This window comes from Nyctereutes procyonoides, unplaced genomic scaffold (assembly GCF_905146905.1).
Source record: "Nyctereutes procyonoides isolate TBG_1078 unplaced genomic scaffold, NYPRO_anot_genome, whole genome shotgun sequence".
Classification (NCBI taxonomy): Eukaryota; Metazoa; Chordata; class Mammalia; order Carnivora; family Canidae; genus Nyctereutes; species Nyctereutes procyonoides.
Genome location: NW_026575139.1, coordinates 43560052 through 43574807, shown reverse-complemented (window position 1 = coordinate 43574807; position 14756 = coordinate 43560052). Strand labels below are relative to the sequence as shown.

At 37.2% G+C, this 14756-nt stretch overlaps 1 protein-coding gene across 8 annotated transcripts in view; it reads right to left on the bottom strand.

Annotated features, from left to right (window-relative positions):
- The window catches only part of FERMT2 (FERM domain containing kindlin 2), a 79645-nt gene that overhangs the window by 11643 nt on the left and 53246 nt on the right, over window positions 1-14756 (bottom strand). For 5 of the 8 annotated variants that reach the window (XM_055303837.1, XM_055303836.1, XM_055303840.1 and 2 more), the window contains exons 5-11: window positions 12092-12124; window positions 11539-11764; window positions 10979-11081; window positions 9382-9489; window positions 3557-3691; window positions 2524-2573; window positions 1203-1327 (exon numbers count right to left, since the gene is read on the bottom strand). In XM_055303837.1, coding sequence (XP_055159812.1) covers window positions 1203-1327; window positions 2524-2573; window positions 3557-3691; window positions 9382-9489; window positions 10979-11081; window positions 11539-11764; window positions 12092-12124 — 780 coding nt within the window. The remainder of the gene's footprint in view (window positions 1-1202; window positions 1328-2523; window positions 2574-3556; window positions 3692-9381; window positions 9490-10978; window positions 11082-11538; window positions 11765-12091; window positions 12125-14756) is intronic. The other 3 variants (XM_055303841.1, XM_055303843.1, XM_055303844.1) reach the window with 1 other exon arrangement.

Below are 14756 nucleotides of genomic sequence, written 5' to 3'. Positions count from 1 at the left end.
ATGAATGCATCGGATTGGAATCAAAATCTCACTGGAAATGAGTCCAGAAAATGTATTTTAGTTTTCTGGCCTTTGCTGTAAAGAGTGTGGAACAGTGAGATGCCAAACTACTGCATCCTCCCCCGGACACACTCGTGCCAAAGTTGTGGTGAGTGCAGTTCTTATGTCAAGTGAGCCAGGTAGCTAGGTACTTTTTAGTGAATAAGTCCACAAGTGAAGGGCTCATCAACGATCTGCAAGACCCTGCAGAAAAATCATGGCAGGAGGCAGCAAGATGTTCTCCAGCAGCAGAAGAACCAGACCAACCTGGATAGGAAATTCGCCTTCTACCTGAACCACTACATCAATCAGATAAGGGAGGTGAAGGAGCAGTATGAAGAACCAAAGAAGTCACCCAAATAGCAAATAAAGTTGGGGGGTGGGGAGGATGATGACCAAAACCAGTAGCTCTGAGCTCCCAGCCGGTGTTAGTCCAGACCACAGGAAGCAAGCCTGCTAAAATGGAGTAGAAACATGTCCAATAACATGTGCCTCAAATACCAGATCCTAGTGATAGCACTAGATTTGAAGAGACAAGAGGAAACCAATGAGATTCCGGTTGTCAGCTAGGAGGAGCCTCAGTGCAGTATCCTGGGGCTTCCCCAAGGTGAGACTGAGAGCTGAGTGTTGAACAAAAATGTGCAGGGAAGAGTTATGGGGTAGAGGAAGAACTTGGCCAAACCCCATAGATGCCTGCTACCCCACTGTTGAGCCAAAAATGAGGCTAGGGAACCTGAAGGGGACAAGCTTGTCATCAGTGAAAGAAAGAGGAGTACAATGCTGATGAGGAAGGGAGAAATCAGCAAAAACAGAGGACTACAACATGGATGAGAATGAAGAAAACCTGAATGCTGAAATGCTGAAGATGAGAAAAGAGGTACCATAAATTTACCTGACAAGAAAAGTGGAATCACTTCAAATGAGGACTGCACAAAGAGTTTACAACAAAATATCCATGTGAAATTGAATACCCAAAATTGTGACAAAAACTACTTATAAAAAGAAGAAGAAGAAGAAGAAAAGAAGAATCTAGACCTAAAATAGAACCTAAAGAAGCAATGAAACTGCTAAAAAACTACCCTGGCCCACCACAGTGAAGTTTATCAATGATCAGCCAACAGAAATTACTCCATCAACACTGTTCATTCCAAGGCTTTCCTTACCTCTCAGGTTCATCTGATGAGCTGGTGTGCCACTGGATTCTTCTTTGCTCTTATAGCAAGAAATAGATGTATCTTTAAAGGTGCACCAATATTGCTTGTAACCTTTTAGAGTTAGCTTTTTTGGCCTACATGTCAAATAGAATTAACAGAAAAATAACTTTTGAAATAACTTTATCAATAGGATTAGCAGCCAAGTTTCACAACAGCGAAAGTCTAAGGCCAAGCTTTACACATGCTGAACTCAGTTCCCTTGGGCCAGCATGTTATATTCAATGTTGCTGTTAATGGATTTGCGCCTTCTCGAACAATCTACTCAGGAATACCTCACAAAGAATGAATAGGCAGGGGAGAAAGACAGAAGGACCAGAATTCGAGTATTTCTGTTAGTGTTGGCATCTCTATCACTAGCAGGTCACACGGAAAGGACAAGAAAAGGTGAAGTAAATGTCACCAATGGGAAGGCTCCTAGATCCTGTAATCCACCAGTAATAACACTTGGGTGTGTGCAGGGCTGCCTTTGGGGCCTCTCTGGACAGGCAGGTGTACCTAGCATAACTAAAGTGAGGAAAATACTTGTCTCTCTCAGGGTGTATCTGGTGTTTCAACTTGCCACACCAAAGCCAAACACAAAGAAAACAGAATAGTCACGATGGAGTGTGGATAAGGAAGGATGTGTAATGGGAGAATGGGGTAGGGAGCAGCATCTGAAATCATGCCCTGATCTCAGAAACTGTTCTCTATGGGGAGCTATTCTATGTTTAGCTACAGTAAAGGGTTTATTCCATAATGGCTTTACATCTTATATTCCATATCACATCCTGTCCTCTTTACCCTCTCTGCTTTAATGCCCAACTCTCTTGATTCTCTGGACTGTGCCTAGATTGATAAAAGTCTAGATAAGATACACTCATAAAACGTTCCATGATCAAATGAATAAAATGCAATAGAATCTGGGGCTTTGAACAAGGAAATAACCACTGGCAATAATGGTTCATTATGTCCTGCTTTCACCCAGAGGGGATGCTTTGTACTGAAATGCCACTGTATGTCTCAGAAGCTACACAATGCAATCTAGGCTATACTGTCTTTGTTTTTCCCTTTTAAGAAAAATGTTTATCAGAAAAAAACAAGTTCATGAGTACTGCAGTTTTAATTTGGTAAAGATGGTTATTTTCTCTCATAATTTAGTGTTTCTCTAACTGATAAATGCTTGTAGAGATGCATTGCTAATCTTACAGTAAATTCAACAATGTGAACATGACTATAAAATTGATATTTATCATTCATTAATATTTGGAATCCCTCCCCTTTTTGTACTTACTTAAAAACTTTAATATAGTCAGCAAGTTCAGGAATAGAAGTGATGTCACCCTAAGGAAAGAAATCATTTTTTCCTGATTTTTCTTGAAATTTGAAGCTCTAATATATAGTATCTGATTATCATGTATGAGCTTATTCAATAAACAAAATTACATAAAATACAGATTATGAAGGTTTTTTTTTTATGAAGGTTTTAAAGGTAGAATCATTATATGGTTATACGTACAAAGTCATTTTCAAATGGCATAAAAAGCTAATAAAAATTTTGATCAAAATAGTTCATATAACCTTTAAGAACATATTATTGATTCTAATTCAGCTAGAACTGTTTGTATCTGCATATGAAATTATGCAAAATCATAACAGCCCTGAGAAAAGTGTTTCTTCTGTAATAACTAATTTCTAAATTTTATTTTTATTTTTTTTAAGATTTATTTATTTATTTATTTATTTATTTATTTATTTATTTATTTATTTATTTATTTATTTATGATAGACACAGAAAGAGAGAGAGAGGCAGAGACACAGGAGGGAGGGAGAAGCAGGCTCCATGCCAGGAGCCCGACGTGGACTCGATCCCGGGACTCCAGGATTGCGCCCCGAGCCAAAGGCAGGCGCTAAACCGCTGAGCCACCCAGGGATCTCCTAATTTCTAAGTTTTAAAACCAAACTTAATATTTAAAATTTTTCCCAAGATATATTTTTCTCTTCCTTTTGTAGCTCACTACAAATGTGCAGCTCATAATGGATTTTACCATGACTTGAGACTACCTTTCACTCTGCAAAAATGTCTTCCCACTGCTTAAGACAGAATGGGCAGATATCACAAGATTTATCTTTGCTGTACTAGAAGCACTGCAGACTAGAACAATATTAATTTTATAATTTTCCATAAAGTTTCTGAAAAGCCAACACCTGTATTCTGTAAAGCTTGAAATATTTCTCTATATCCACCCAATACTTATAAGAACCTAAATCCACAAAAAGATAAGCATCAATTCAAACTACACTAGTAGGAAAAAGATTCACCCTACCAAAATTGTTGATGTTTTTCCCCCTTCCAAAGTGATCTCCAGGTCTGAAAGGGCAGCATCAACTTCATCCACTTCTTTGTCACTGTTGTTCAAATGATTCTCTGATGTCATGATTGACAGCTTATTGATGTGATACTGAAAACAGAAATGATATTTAAGTGACTATTCTAAATTTAGTAACATTTTAAAATGAGATTACTGCCTGCATCTATATTCAATGCTTTTCATCACTTAACTTGAAAAGAGAAGTGTCCAAGAACTGGAATAAGAAAATAAATAGCACCTGAAATCAGTGTCCGAAATATCCTAATAAATACTTATCCAAAAGAAGGTGTTTGGACATGTAAAAATGAGTTTAGTTTGGGAAGCCCTAGAACTTAGAATTAACATGTCCTCCACTAAGCTCCACATGAGCAGAGATTTTTTTTTTTAAGATTTTATTTGTTCATGACAGATAGATAGAGGGGGGGCGGGCAGAGACACAGGTGGAAGGAGAAGCAGGCTCCATGCTGGGAGCCTGATGCGGGACTCAATCCTGGGTCTCCAAGATCACGCCCTGGGCCAAAGGCTGCGCTAAACTGCTGAGCCACCAGGGCTGCCCCTGAGCAGGGATTTTTTTATGTGTTTTTTTTCCCCTCACTGCAGTATTCCCTGTGTCTAAAACAGGTCCTGAACCCAATGAACACTGAATGAATTAACAGAATAGGAATAAGGTCTTGTGTAAAGATGCGTAACATTGATTACCTTGTATTACTACTGTTACCCAGCAGAAGAAAATTAGTTATCAGTATTAGGCTGAAAGCTAAAGCTCTACTCTCCCCAACCCCACTCCTCAACTCAATTCAATACTGAAAATAAAATCAGAGGAAGGTGTTTATATTCTCAGTTACAGAAGAATGATAAGATTAGGATGCCTGGGTGGCTCAGCGGTTAAACATCTGCCTTCGGCTAAGGTCATGATCCTGGAGTCCTGAGATCAAGTCCCACATCAGGCTCCCTCCATGGAGCCTGCTTCTCCTGCCTATGTCTCTGCCTCTCTCTCTGTGTGTCTCTTATGAATAAATGCCAAAAATCTTTTTTTTTTTTAAAAGAATAAGATTAGGGGTGTTGGGTAGTTCAGCTTGGGTGGCTCAGTGGGGAGTTTGCTTCTCCCTTCCAAACTCTGCCTCTCCTCCTGCTGTGCATACTCTCTCTCAAATGAATAAGTAAGATTGATTACATTTATATGTGGATATACACACATAAGTATATATTTGGGTATATATATAATGAGTAGTAATACTCCTCTACGTAGATAGAAAAATCTCTGCTTTTGAGTAACTAGTCATGATTTTAAATATGCTTAGGTAAGTCACTTATTACAGATCTATTAGATCTTGATGGAATGATAAGCAGAATTTTTAAATCACTTAATCAGTTACCTTTCAAAGCATTTAGTAGCAATCCAAATTTCTGAAGCATTCATTCACTGAATACAATTTATTCATGGGAAACAGTGAACTAATTTGAGGCCAGTTGTCAGTTTTCCTCTATATTTTAAGATTTAGTGAATTGGTAATTAATAGTCTCTGGCTGTACCTTCGGTTATGCTAAAATGAGATCCTTACAGTGACAGAAATTTCCATGTTCACAAATCATGGAGAATGAAGTAGGTAGAGGCCCTTGGGCAGTTGCCTCAAATGGCAGAGTAACATTAGGAATCATGAAGAGAGTGAGTGAAAAATACAGATTCTTAAGAGAGATGGTGAAAAATAGATTCTTAGATTCACCCCCTGAGATTTTGATTCAGCAGATCTGGGGGGTCCAGTACAGAATCTGCATTTTTATTAAGTGACTCAGGTGGCTGTGATGCAAAAAGTCCTTAGCAGTTATCCAGGAGGAGTAACTGGGTGGCACTCTCAGTTAAGTGTCTGCCTTTGCCTCAGGTCATGATCCTGGGCTCCTGGGATCTAGCCCTGCCATTGGGCTCCCTGCTTAGCAGGGAGTCTGCTTCTCCCTCCGCCTCTCCCCCTGCTTGTGCTTGCTCAAGCATGCGTGCTCTCTCTCAAATAAATAAATAAATCTTAAAAAAAAAAAGTTATCCTGAAGAAACTCTGGCTATGAATGGGACTGGTCATAAAATTCCAGCTTTGCTTTCAGAGGTGCATGGGGTATCTATTACATGTTATAATACAGACTTGAATGTAACTGCTTCAAAACAGTGTTACTAACCTATTTTTTTATTTACACCTTCTTAGTTTATTTTTTTAAAGATTTTATTTATTTATTTTTGAGAGAGAGAGTATGAGCAGGGGCAGAGAGGGAGAAGCAGACTCCCTGCTGAGCGGGGAGCCCAAGGCAGGGTTTGATCCCAGGATCCAGGGATCATGACCTGAATGCAGAAGCTTAACCGACTGACACACTCAGGTGCCCTACACACCTTACCTTAAATTACTTGTTTCTTTATACTATGTAGATTCATGAAACACAAGGAAACAGAAGCCCCAAGGAGAAAATAATTCAGAGTGTACGGTATGTCGGAGATAAAAATACTAGACATTTCCTTGCCATTTTTTCAAAGTTTCCCCCTTCTGGTACTGGATGGGTTCCTAGAGCCTTTGGGACAGTCTCTGGGAAGGCTTCTAAGAATTCAGGGGGTTTTTGGTCCAGAGTTCTCTCATTAAATCTAGATTCTAAAATGGTCCCCAAGAGCTATGCTTTGGGACATTCCGTTTCCACAGATTAAAATTCATGATTTGGGGCATTTTCTACTGCACTAAAATGGAACATCTGCTGTAGAGTGGGTGAGGGAAAGCTACAAAATAATCCCATTTCTGTGAAAATACAACTGTGTGTACATTTTGACTCTTGGACAACATGGGAGGAGGGGCGTTGATTCTCCTAAAACTTTACTGATAGTCTACTCTTGACTAGAAACCTTACTGATAATATAAGCAGTCAATTAACACATATTTTGGGGACACCTGAGTGGCCCAGTGGTTGGGCATCTGCCTTTGGCTCCGGGTGTGATCCTGGGGTCCCGGGATCAGGTTCTGCACTGGGTTCCCTGCATGGAGCCTGCTTCATTTACTGGACTATATTTACTTGAGAAAACCTGCATGTAAGTGGACCCATACAGTTCAAACCCATGTTCAAGGGTCAACTATATTCTCACTCACCAAATTTTTTTGAGCACCTATGTGCCAGGCACATTCGTATCTGTTGGTATTTTTAAGTGCATTACTTTTATAATAAAAAGATAAATACTATGTAAAAAATCTGAGTTTCACACACACACACACACATATATAGATGTCACACATGTCATATGTGTTACACACACACATATATATGTGAAACTCATATATAAATGAGTGTATGTGTATACATATATTTTTTTTAAAGATTTATTTATTCATGAGACACAGAGAGAGGGAGAAGCAGGCTCTTTACAGGGAGCCCAATGTGGAACTCACACCCTGGACCAGGGATCACATCATGTCCTCAGCTGAAAGCAAATGCTCAACCACTGAGCCACCTAGGTGTCCCTTCCTCCCCCCCCCCCCGCACATATATTTTATATGTATTATTCTGTCATTGGCAAAACCTTCACTAGAAAATTATAAGCCCATATTCTAAGTGAGAAAGATGTAGGCAGAAAGCCATAAACCAAGTGAGGTACTCTGAGTAAAATTACTCCAGAACTCTTCTTAAAAAGATCTTATTTATTTATTCATGAGAGACACAGATTGAGAGAGGCAGAGAAACAGGCAGAGGGTAAAGCAGGCTCCATGCAGGGAGCCCAACGTGGGACTCAATCCCGGTACTCCGGGATCATGCCCTGGGCCGAAGGCAGGTGCTAAACCGCTGAGCCACCCAGGCGACCCTACTCTAGAATTTAATTCAAGAAACTCTTCAGAGAGTCTGAATTATCTAGAAACACAATAGAAGACCCTTAACTACTTGATTAATAAGCAAGTCTCTATCTAAACTAACTCATCTATCATGAAAGATTTTCCTTGTCTAAGCTTTGTTTCAATTCCTTTCTTTCATCATGTAACAGAAGAAATGAGCTTTTCTTCCATCACAAAGGACAATTTTATGACTCTTAAACAGAAAACCTTCCTGGATGCATAAAAGCATTTAGAAGATTAATAGCATTTTTATTTGTGTTCTAAAGAGAAGAAAATAAAATCATAAGGAAAGTTTTTTCTTTTTTTAAAGATTTTTATTTATTTATTTATTTATTTATTTATTTAAGAGAAAGAACATATAAACTGGGCAGAGGAAAAGGCAGGCTCCCCGCAGAGCTGGGAGCCCAATGTAGGGCTCAATCCCAGGACTCTGGGATCATGAGCCAAAGGCAGCCACTTAACCAACTGAGCCACCCAGGCACCCTGATCTTTTTTTTTTTTTTTTTAAGATTTTTATTACTTAGAGAGCACGCGCGCAAGCATGAGTGGAGGTAGGGGCAGATGGAGAGGGAGAAGAGGGACAGAGGGACAGAGGGAGAAGGAGAAGCAGGCTCCCCACTGAGCCGGGAGCCCCACACATGGGGGACCCATCCCAGGACCCTACAATCATGACATGAAGCAGAAGGCAGATGCTTAACCGACTGAGCCACCCAGACACCCCAACAGTGAAAGCTTTTCATAACTAAATGTCACCTCTGCCTCCTGTACTTAAAGAACACCAATTTTGTTAGAACTTTACACAAAACCAGAATTCAGAATTCTACCATAATCTGAGAATATTCGCCAAAGCCTCACTCAATCATCTAAAATGTAAGAATGACTTAATCTAGTGGTCAATTGCATGCATCTCAGTGTCTCTCTCTCTCTCTCTCTTTTTTTTTTTTTATGATAGTCATACAGAGAGAGAGAGAGAGAGAGGCAGAGACACAGGCAGAGGGAGAAGCAGGCTCCGTGCACCGGGAGCCTGACGTGGGATTCGATCCCGGGTCTCCAGGATCACGCCCTGGGCCAACGGCAGGCGCCAAACCGCTGCACCACCCAGGGATCCCCTCAGTGTCTCTTAAATGCGGATTTGTGGATGCCACCCTATGTTATTTTATTAGAGGACAGCAGTAGGGAAGTGGACAATTTTTTTTTTAAGATTTTATTTATTTATTCATGAGAGACACAGAGAGAGGCAGAGACACAGGCAGAGGGAGCCCGACGTGGGACTCTAACCCAGGTCTCCAGGATCACGCCCTGGGCTGAAGGCGGCACTAAACCGCTGAGCCACCCGGGCTGCCCTGGACAATTTTTAAATAAGCACTACTGTAATTCTGAAAAAGTTGATATGCAGTTCAGAACCACTTTTGGGGTAACGCTGGTTTAATATAAGGAAAATATTAGCTACCTACTTCTTAAGGATTATCATTCTAAAAACTTTTTTATGTTTAGTTTCACTATTTTATCACCTTTAAAATGTATCATTTTTGCTATAGCCATTTAACAAACATTATCATCCCCAGCTACTTAGGAAATTATGCAAGTAATAAGCTTCATTTTAGAAATGTGATTTTCAACACAGATCCCATTTCTAAGGGAAAATGGGGTAGTGTTAAGCTACTATATATCTAGAGGTAGGACAATATATTTCTCCTATAGGATATAGAAAAATAGCTGTTAAGTATACCACTAACAGTACACCACCACCAAACTCTTAGATGAGATGACGAAAAAATTAAATTCATGGATTTGTCTTTAAGTGTATTCAATTTCCACACAGCAAAAAGTAAACACTATCAAAATACTACTGGAATTACAATGCTACTTTATTTAAAAATAATCCCCTACTCTTTCCCTTGAAAAGTCCCGTTTACCAATACTCTCCACTACCTGTAAGGCTGCAAACATCATCATTTCTTCTTCTGTGCATTCAATTTCTTCTAGGAGAATAGCCCATTTGGCCTGCTCATAAAGCTGATTGATTCTGATTGCATCATACTGCAGCAAAAGAGACACAATCTTTTTACTACATCACCCTTAACATAAAAATGTTTGAAAAGTGACTATTCACTTTCAAAGCTTAACAAAAAGTTTTAATATACTTTTTTTCTGGGATTTTTATACAGTATCAAATGCTCAATAACAAGGATACCTATCGGGTTAGGTATATCTATATATTCCCACATCCAATTTTCCATTAAAAATGACATTAAAAATATGCCAAAATATTATTACTCAGTATTAGAAATAAGATTCTGTATGTTATTTTACAGGGAAATAATCATTAGATATTACAGAGCTCTTAACAAAATGAATCTAACTTGAGAGACATTTAAAGTAAGGTACAAGTGACTGATTTTCACTTGTTATTGCAACCTGCCACACTAAAATGTTACAGTCAGGGAGTAAGTTACTTCAGGGAACACCCTGCTCACTATGGAAAAGCATACTTAGACAAAGTACTAGGTCCTTAATAATTATATTAAGAATCTGAAATACAGAGTACATATATATACTTGTGGTAAAGATTTACTTATTATGTTACTGAATTATCCATTTAGTTATGTTAATAAAAATTAATAGTAATGTACTAGCAATACTATTTTAGAGTGGTAACAAAACATATGGCATCCCCTTCCCTAGCAAATATAACTTATGTTCCCAAAACAGTTTTGGTTAAATGAGACATGATATGGCCTGAGGGGACTAAGACTGTTTTTTGTAGTTCCAAATTATACATTTTATCGTTAAAGAATTACTTAAGCATATAATAAAAAAATGGTAAGCATATACATTAAAATCTATACTATAATCTAGACATGAAAAGGATGAGAAGTAGCCAAGAGAGGTTTTCACCTAAGAACGATAATAAGGAAGCAAAAGATCCAAAACACCGTGCCATATGTTTTCTAGGGAAAAATACTCCAAGATTTCTTATCAAATTTAACTCTTCTCGGAAAAGCAAAGTATTTCAGTAGGACAGATGATGCAGTCATTTGATAGTAAAAATATATAACAATGTTTGCCTAACTAAATAGGAAGAAATGTAGACTTAGTTTTTCTTTGAAGCAACATCTTGTGATTTATAATTAGAAATTTGAAAGTCATTGAAAAGGTACTATTTCAGAAACTTTTTTTTCCCAGAACCTCTTATTTTACTAAAATCACAGCTTAAAGAGAGACTTAAAAAAAAAAAAATCCCTAAAACTAACTTTATCAATTCTATAGTACTAAGCTAGTGCATTTAAAAAACAAATCAACCAAAAATTCAATTATTTTAACAAAAAAGAAAAAGTTTAATTATGCTCCCAACCTAGGAACACAATACTTATTTCAAATAAAGATGCCTTTGTCTAAAGCTTGGGTTTGTAATATTATTCAGATGTGCTTATATACAAATGATTACTTACCCCATCAATTCTAAAAAACAACATCCAAATGAACAAAAAAAAAAAAAAAAGAAGAGATCCCTCTAAACCCTCGGTACCTTTGGATTCAAATCAAAAAAGCTGTAATACTTGAATCGGAGAAGCAAGGCCTCATTTTCCTTCACATCTTGTTCCATAAGAGATCTTGAGGAATCAAGCCACCTGGACAAATTAACAAGAGCAGTGGAATCCAGACAAGATTAATAAATTATTTCTACCTCTAGTTGGAGAAAGAAATTCTTCAGTGTGTCTTTATTTCATTAATTTTTTAAAAATTTATTTGAGGGATCCCTGGGTGGCGCAGCGGTTTGGCGCCTGCCTTTGGCCCAGGGCGCGATCCTGGAGACCCGGATCGAATCCCACGTCGGGCTCCCGGTGCATGGAGCCTGCCTCTCCCTCTGCCTGTGTCTCTGCCTCTCTCTCTCTCTCTCTCTGTAACTATCATAAATAATAAATAAAAATTAAAAAAAAATTTGAGAGAGAGCATGTATACAAGCCTGATGTGGGGCTCAATCCCATGAGCCAAGAGATCATGACCCAAGCTGAAATAATGAGTCAGAGCTTAACCGACTGAATCACACCCAGGCGTCCCTCAATGTTTCTGTATTTTAAAACTTACCCTTGGTTGATTTTTGCTTTGTCAAGAAGAGCCTGAGGCTTGAACATTTTCGCCAGAATTTCTGGTGATGTGATTGGCTGACTGACAGCAAGTATACCAGGGTTGCCTTCTGACAAAGCACTGTCACCAAACCAAGCAGAAGTTGGTGACAAGGGGCTTCCATCATGAGCATCGTAAGTGGGGGTCATTGTTTTACTGTAAAGTCCTGGGCTTGAATATATACTTCCTAATAAATAACATGAAAAATAGGTAATCAGTATGAATGAAGTACAGAATTTTAGTTTTTAATAATACATGCTATATAACGCAAATTGTGAAACAGAAGTTTCATTATGGAAGAGCTTAGTACATTATTTTACCTGTCTTGAAAACATGTAAAATTAACTTTAATTCTACTTGTACAACATTAGAACATATAATAAATAACAAGGTCAAAAGAATATAATTAAGTTGGCAGAAATTCTGGGGAAAACAGTTCAAGGGAATTAGAAGCTAAATGTTAAGAATATAGTTGAAGCAGACAGATCAAGTTTTTAATTGTGGCAAGGCTCACCTTTCAGAGGGCCAATGTAAAGAACATCGGTGCCTATAGGAAAGGAAAGACAGGAATTCAGAAGGTAAAGGAAAGGTAACAACAGAAGACAGAAACGAAATGAAAAGGAAAAGGAAATGGAAAAAAGAAAAACAGATTTTCCTAATGTGAATTATAAACCGAAGTAAATATTTTAGATGAATTTAAGAGTAAAGAATCTTAGAAACTGTAACATAAGTTTTTTTGTCCAATTCAAAAAAATGAAGTGCTCTAGTCAAGCATCCAGTGACAAACACATCCACATTTATCACTCTTTGAAATCCAGACCCTGTTTTAAGACAGCTTCATGTAACTGAATAAATGCACATAAACTAAGAACAATTTTATGTTAACATTTTCTCAGTTAATAGCTGAACTGGTTCCAACAGCTTTACAAATAAACTAGTAAAGCAAACGGGTAGATAAAATTTTGCAAACAAAGATACATTTTATAATTAAGCCCCAACGGCAGGGGTATTTTATCTTCCAATTCCTCAGTGTTCAACAGGGACATACATGTAGTAGAGGCTACATTAATTAAAACTTGTTGACTTAGTCAACTGACAATATATCCTCCATCATTTTAAACTACAAAAATTAAGGAGACTGGATTAAATTAAGACTTCAAAGTTCAGAATAATGTTAAGTAAAAGAACCTTCCCTCGAAGTCCTAACCCTTTTATGTTTGTTTTCAATCATAATTTTTAAAAAGAAAATGTGTAAGTGGATGATGCAAAGAGAATGACTGTTTTCCCTTATCTAATTTAGGAATATGCTTAGGAATTTCCCTTCCACTCTAACAACCCCTCCATGCAATGATAAAAACAATTACTCCATGCAATGACAGAAACAATTCCCTATGAAACAGTGGTGGTCATGCTAGAGATTTTTATAGTTGTCATGACCTAGTCTAGGAAGAGCACACAAAGTAAAAAAAAAAAAAAAAAAAAAAATCTTTCTAGCCACATGGTATCTCATTTGATGTCCCTATGTGTTCTCCCAATGTTATTAGTAAGTAAAGCAATTTGCAGTACCTAAACATTGTTAAATAAGCAACAAAGAAAGCTGTCAATTCTTTATTAGCTTTAAAGAACATTGCGATAGTCAGTGATATCCTTAAACGCTTGAACTTTAAAACTACAAAGGCATTTTGTGAAAGGGTTACTTGGGCAGCCCATACTAATTAAAAGGGCTGAAAACATTACTCCAGCTTAAGTGGGCAAAAAATAATCTTGCTATAGTGAGTATATATATAAATAAGGAATAGAAAAACACTATCTTCCAGGCAAAATCTTCTCATTGTATATTTCAAAGATACAGCAAATAAATCTTTTACTAGGAATGTCAGAATACTGAAAATTCATTCCTAATTTGATGGACTATTCAGAATTAAAGGTAGAATTGACAATTTTATAAAGATTCTAAAACAAAATATATTCCCCTAAATTATACAATATTTAATAGAATCAGCCACCCCATCAATTCTCTGCCTTCTCCATTTCCTCGACTTTGTATATTCTACACTTCACATGTGATCACCTCATTGTTCCTATTCTTACCCTGTTAGGCACTCCACGATAATAATTCAGTTAGTTTTTCCAACAATCCTATTATTCTCATTTTAGAGGAGCAAACTGAGGCACAGAGAGGTTAAGTAAGTTGTCCAATGTCAAAAGCTATTAAGTTTCAGAGCCAAGCTATAAATCAGCCAGTCTGATTGAAGCGATACACACCACCTCCTGGGTACCATAACTTATTTAAGCCATTTCCAACTGGTGTGATTTGTTTAGAATTTTGTCAGCTACACCATTGCTACTGCAAATGTGCCTTCCAACAGGTAGGTTTGTACTTATTTCCCAATTCAATGCTGGGAAAGAGGGTTAATGCATTTTATATTCCTTCTAAGTCTCAGTTCAGTTGACAATCCCAACTGCCTTGTGTTTCTGATCACTCAATTTAAAACATATTTGAAGTAGAAAGTTATTAAGGATAAGATGAACTAAGATATTTAGTTAACAAATAGGAGCTTGCTCAACTATATGGAAGGATAACACAAACTGCGAGGAGGGGAGAGTGAGTTCAACAAAGCACTACAGTCTTGGGCCACCTACTACAAATCTTAAAAACCCCATGTAACTTTAGAATCTGCCTCATAACTTGGTTACTATAAATTACATTCTTATTCTTTTTTAAAACAGAGTGTGAAAGTATTTAATACATTTTAGAAAATTTCCATCAAAATATCAATCTCCTACCATACTTAGGAAACAAATTGCAGGTGAATTGAAAACAACAAATGTTGACATTACAGATGAATTAAAACACATAAATATGAAATAATTATATACAAGTATATAAAAAGGAAATATAGAAGAATTTTTGTGATAGTTGTGATTTTCTTAACCAAGGGTGAAAGCCCAAAACTATAAAGCAAATCACAAATCTGACTACATAAAAAATGTAAAACTTTAGTACAATAAAAAAGATCACAAAATTAAAAACTATAATATATATTACTCAACTATTATTCATACTAGTGTTTATCAGGGCAACTAAAAATGTAATTCTGAGATATTTTTATTGACATACTGGCAAAAATCAGTAGTGATTTACAACATGTATTATCAGAAGGTAGGAAAAGGGGCAT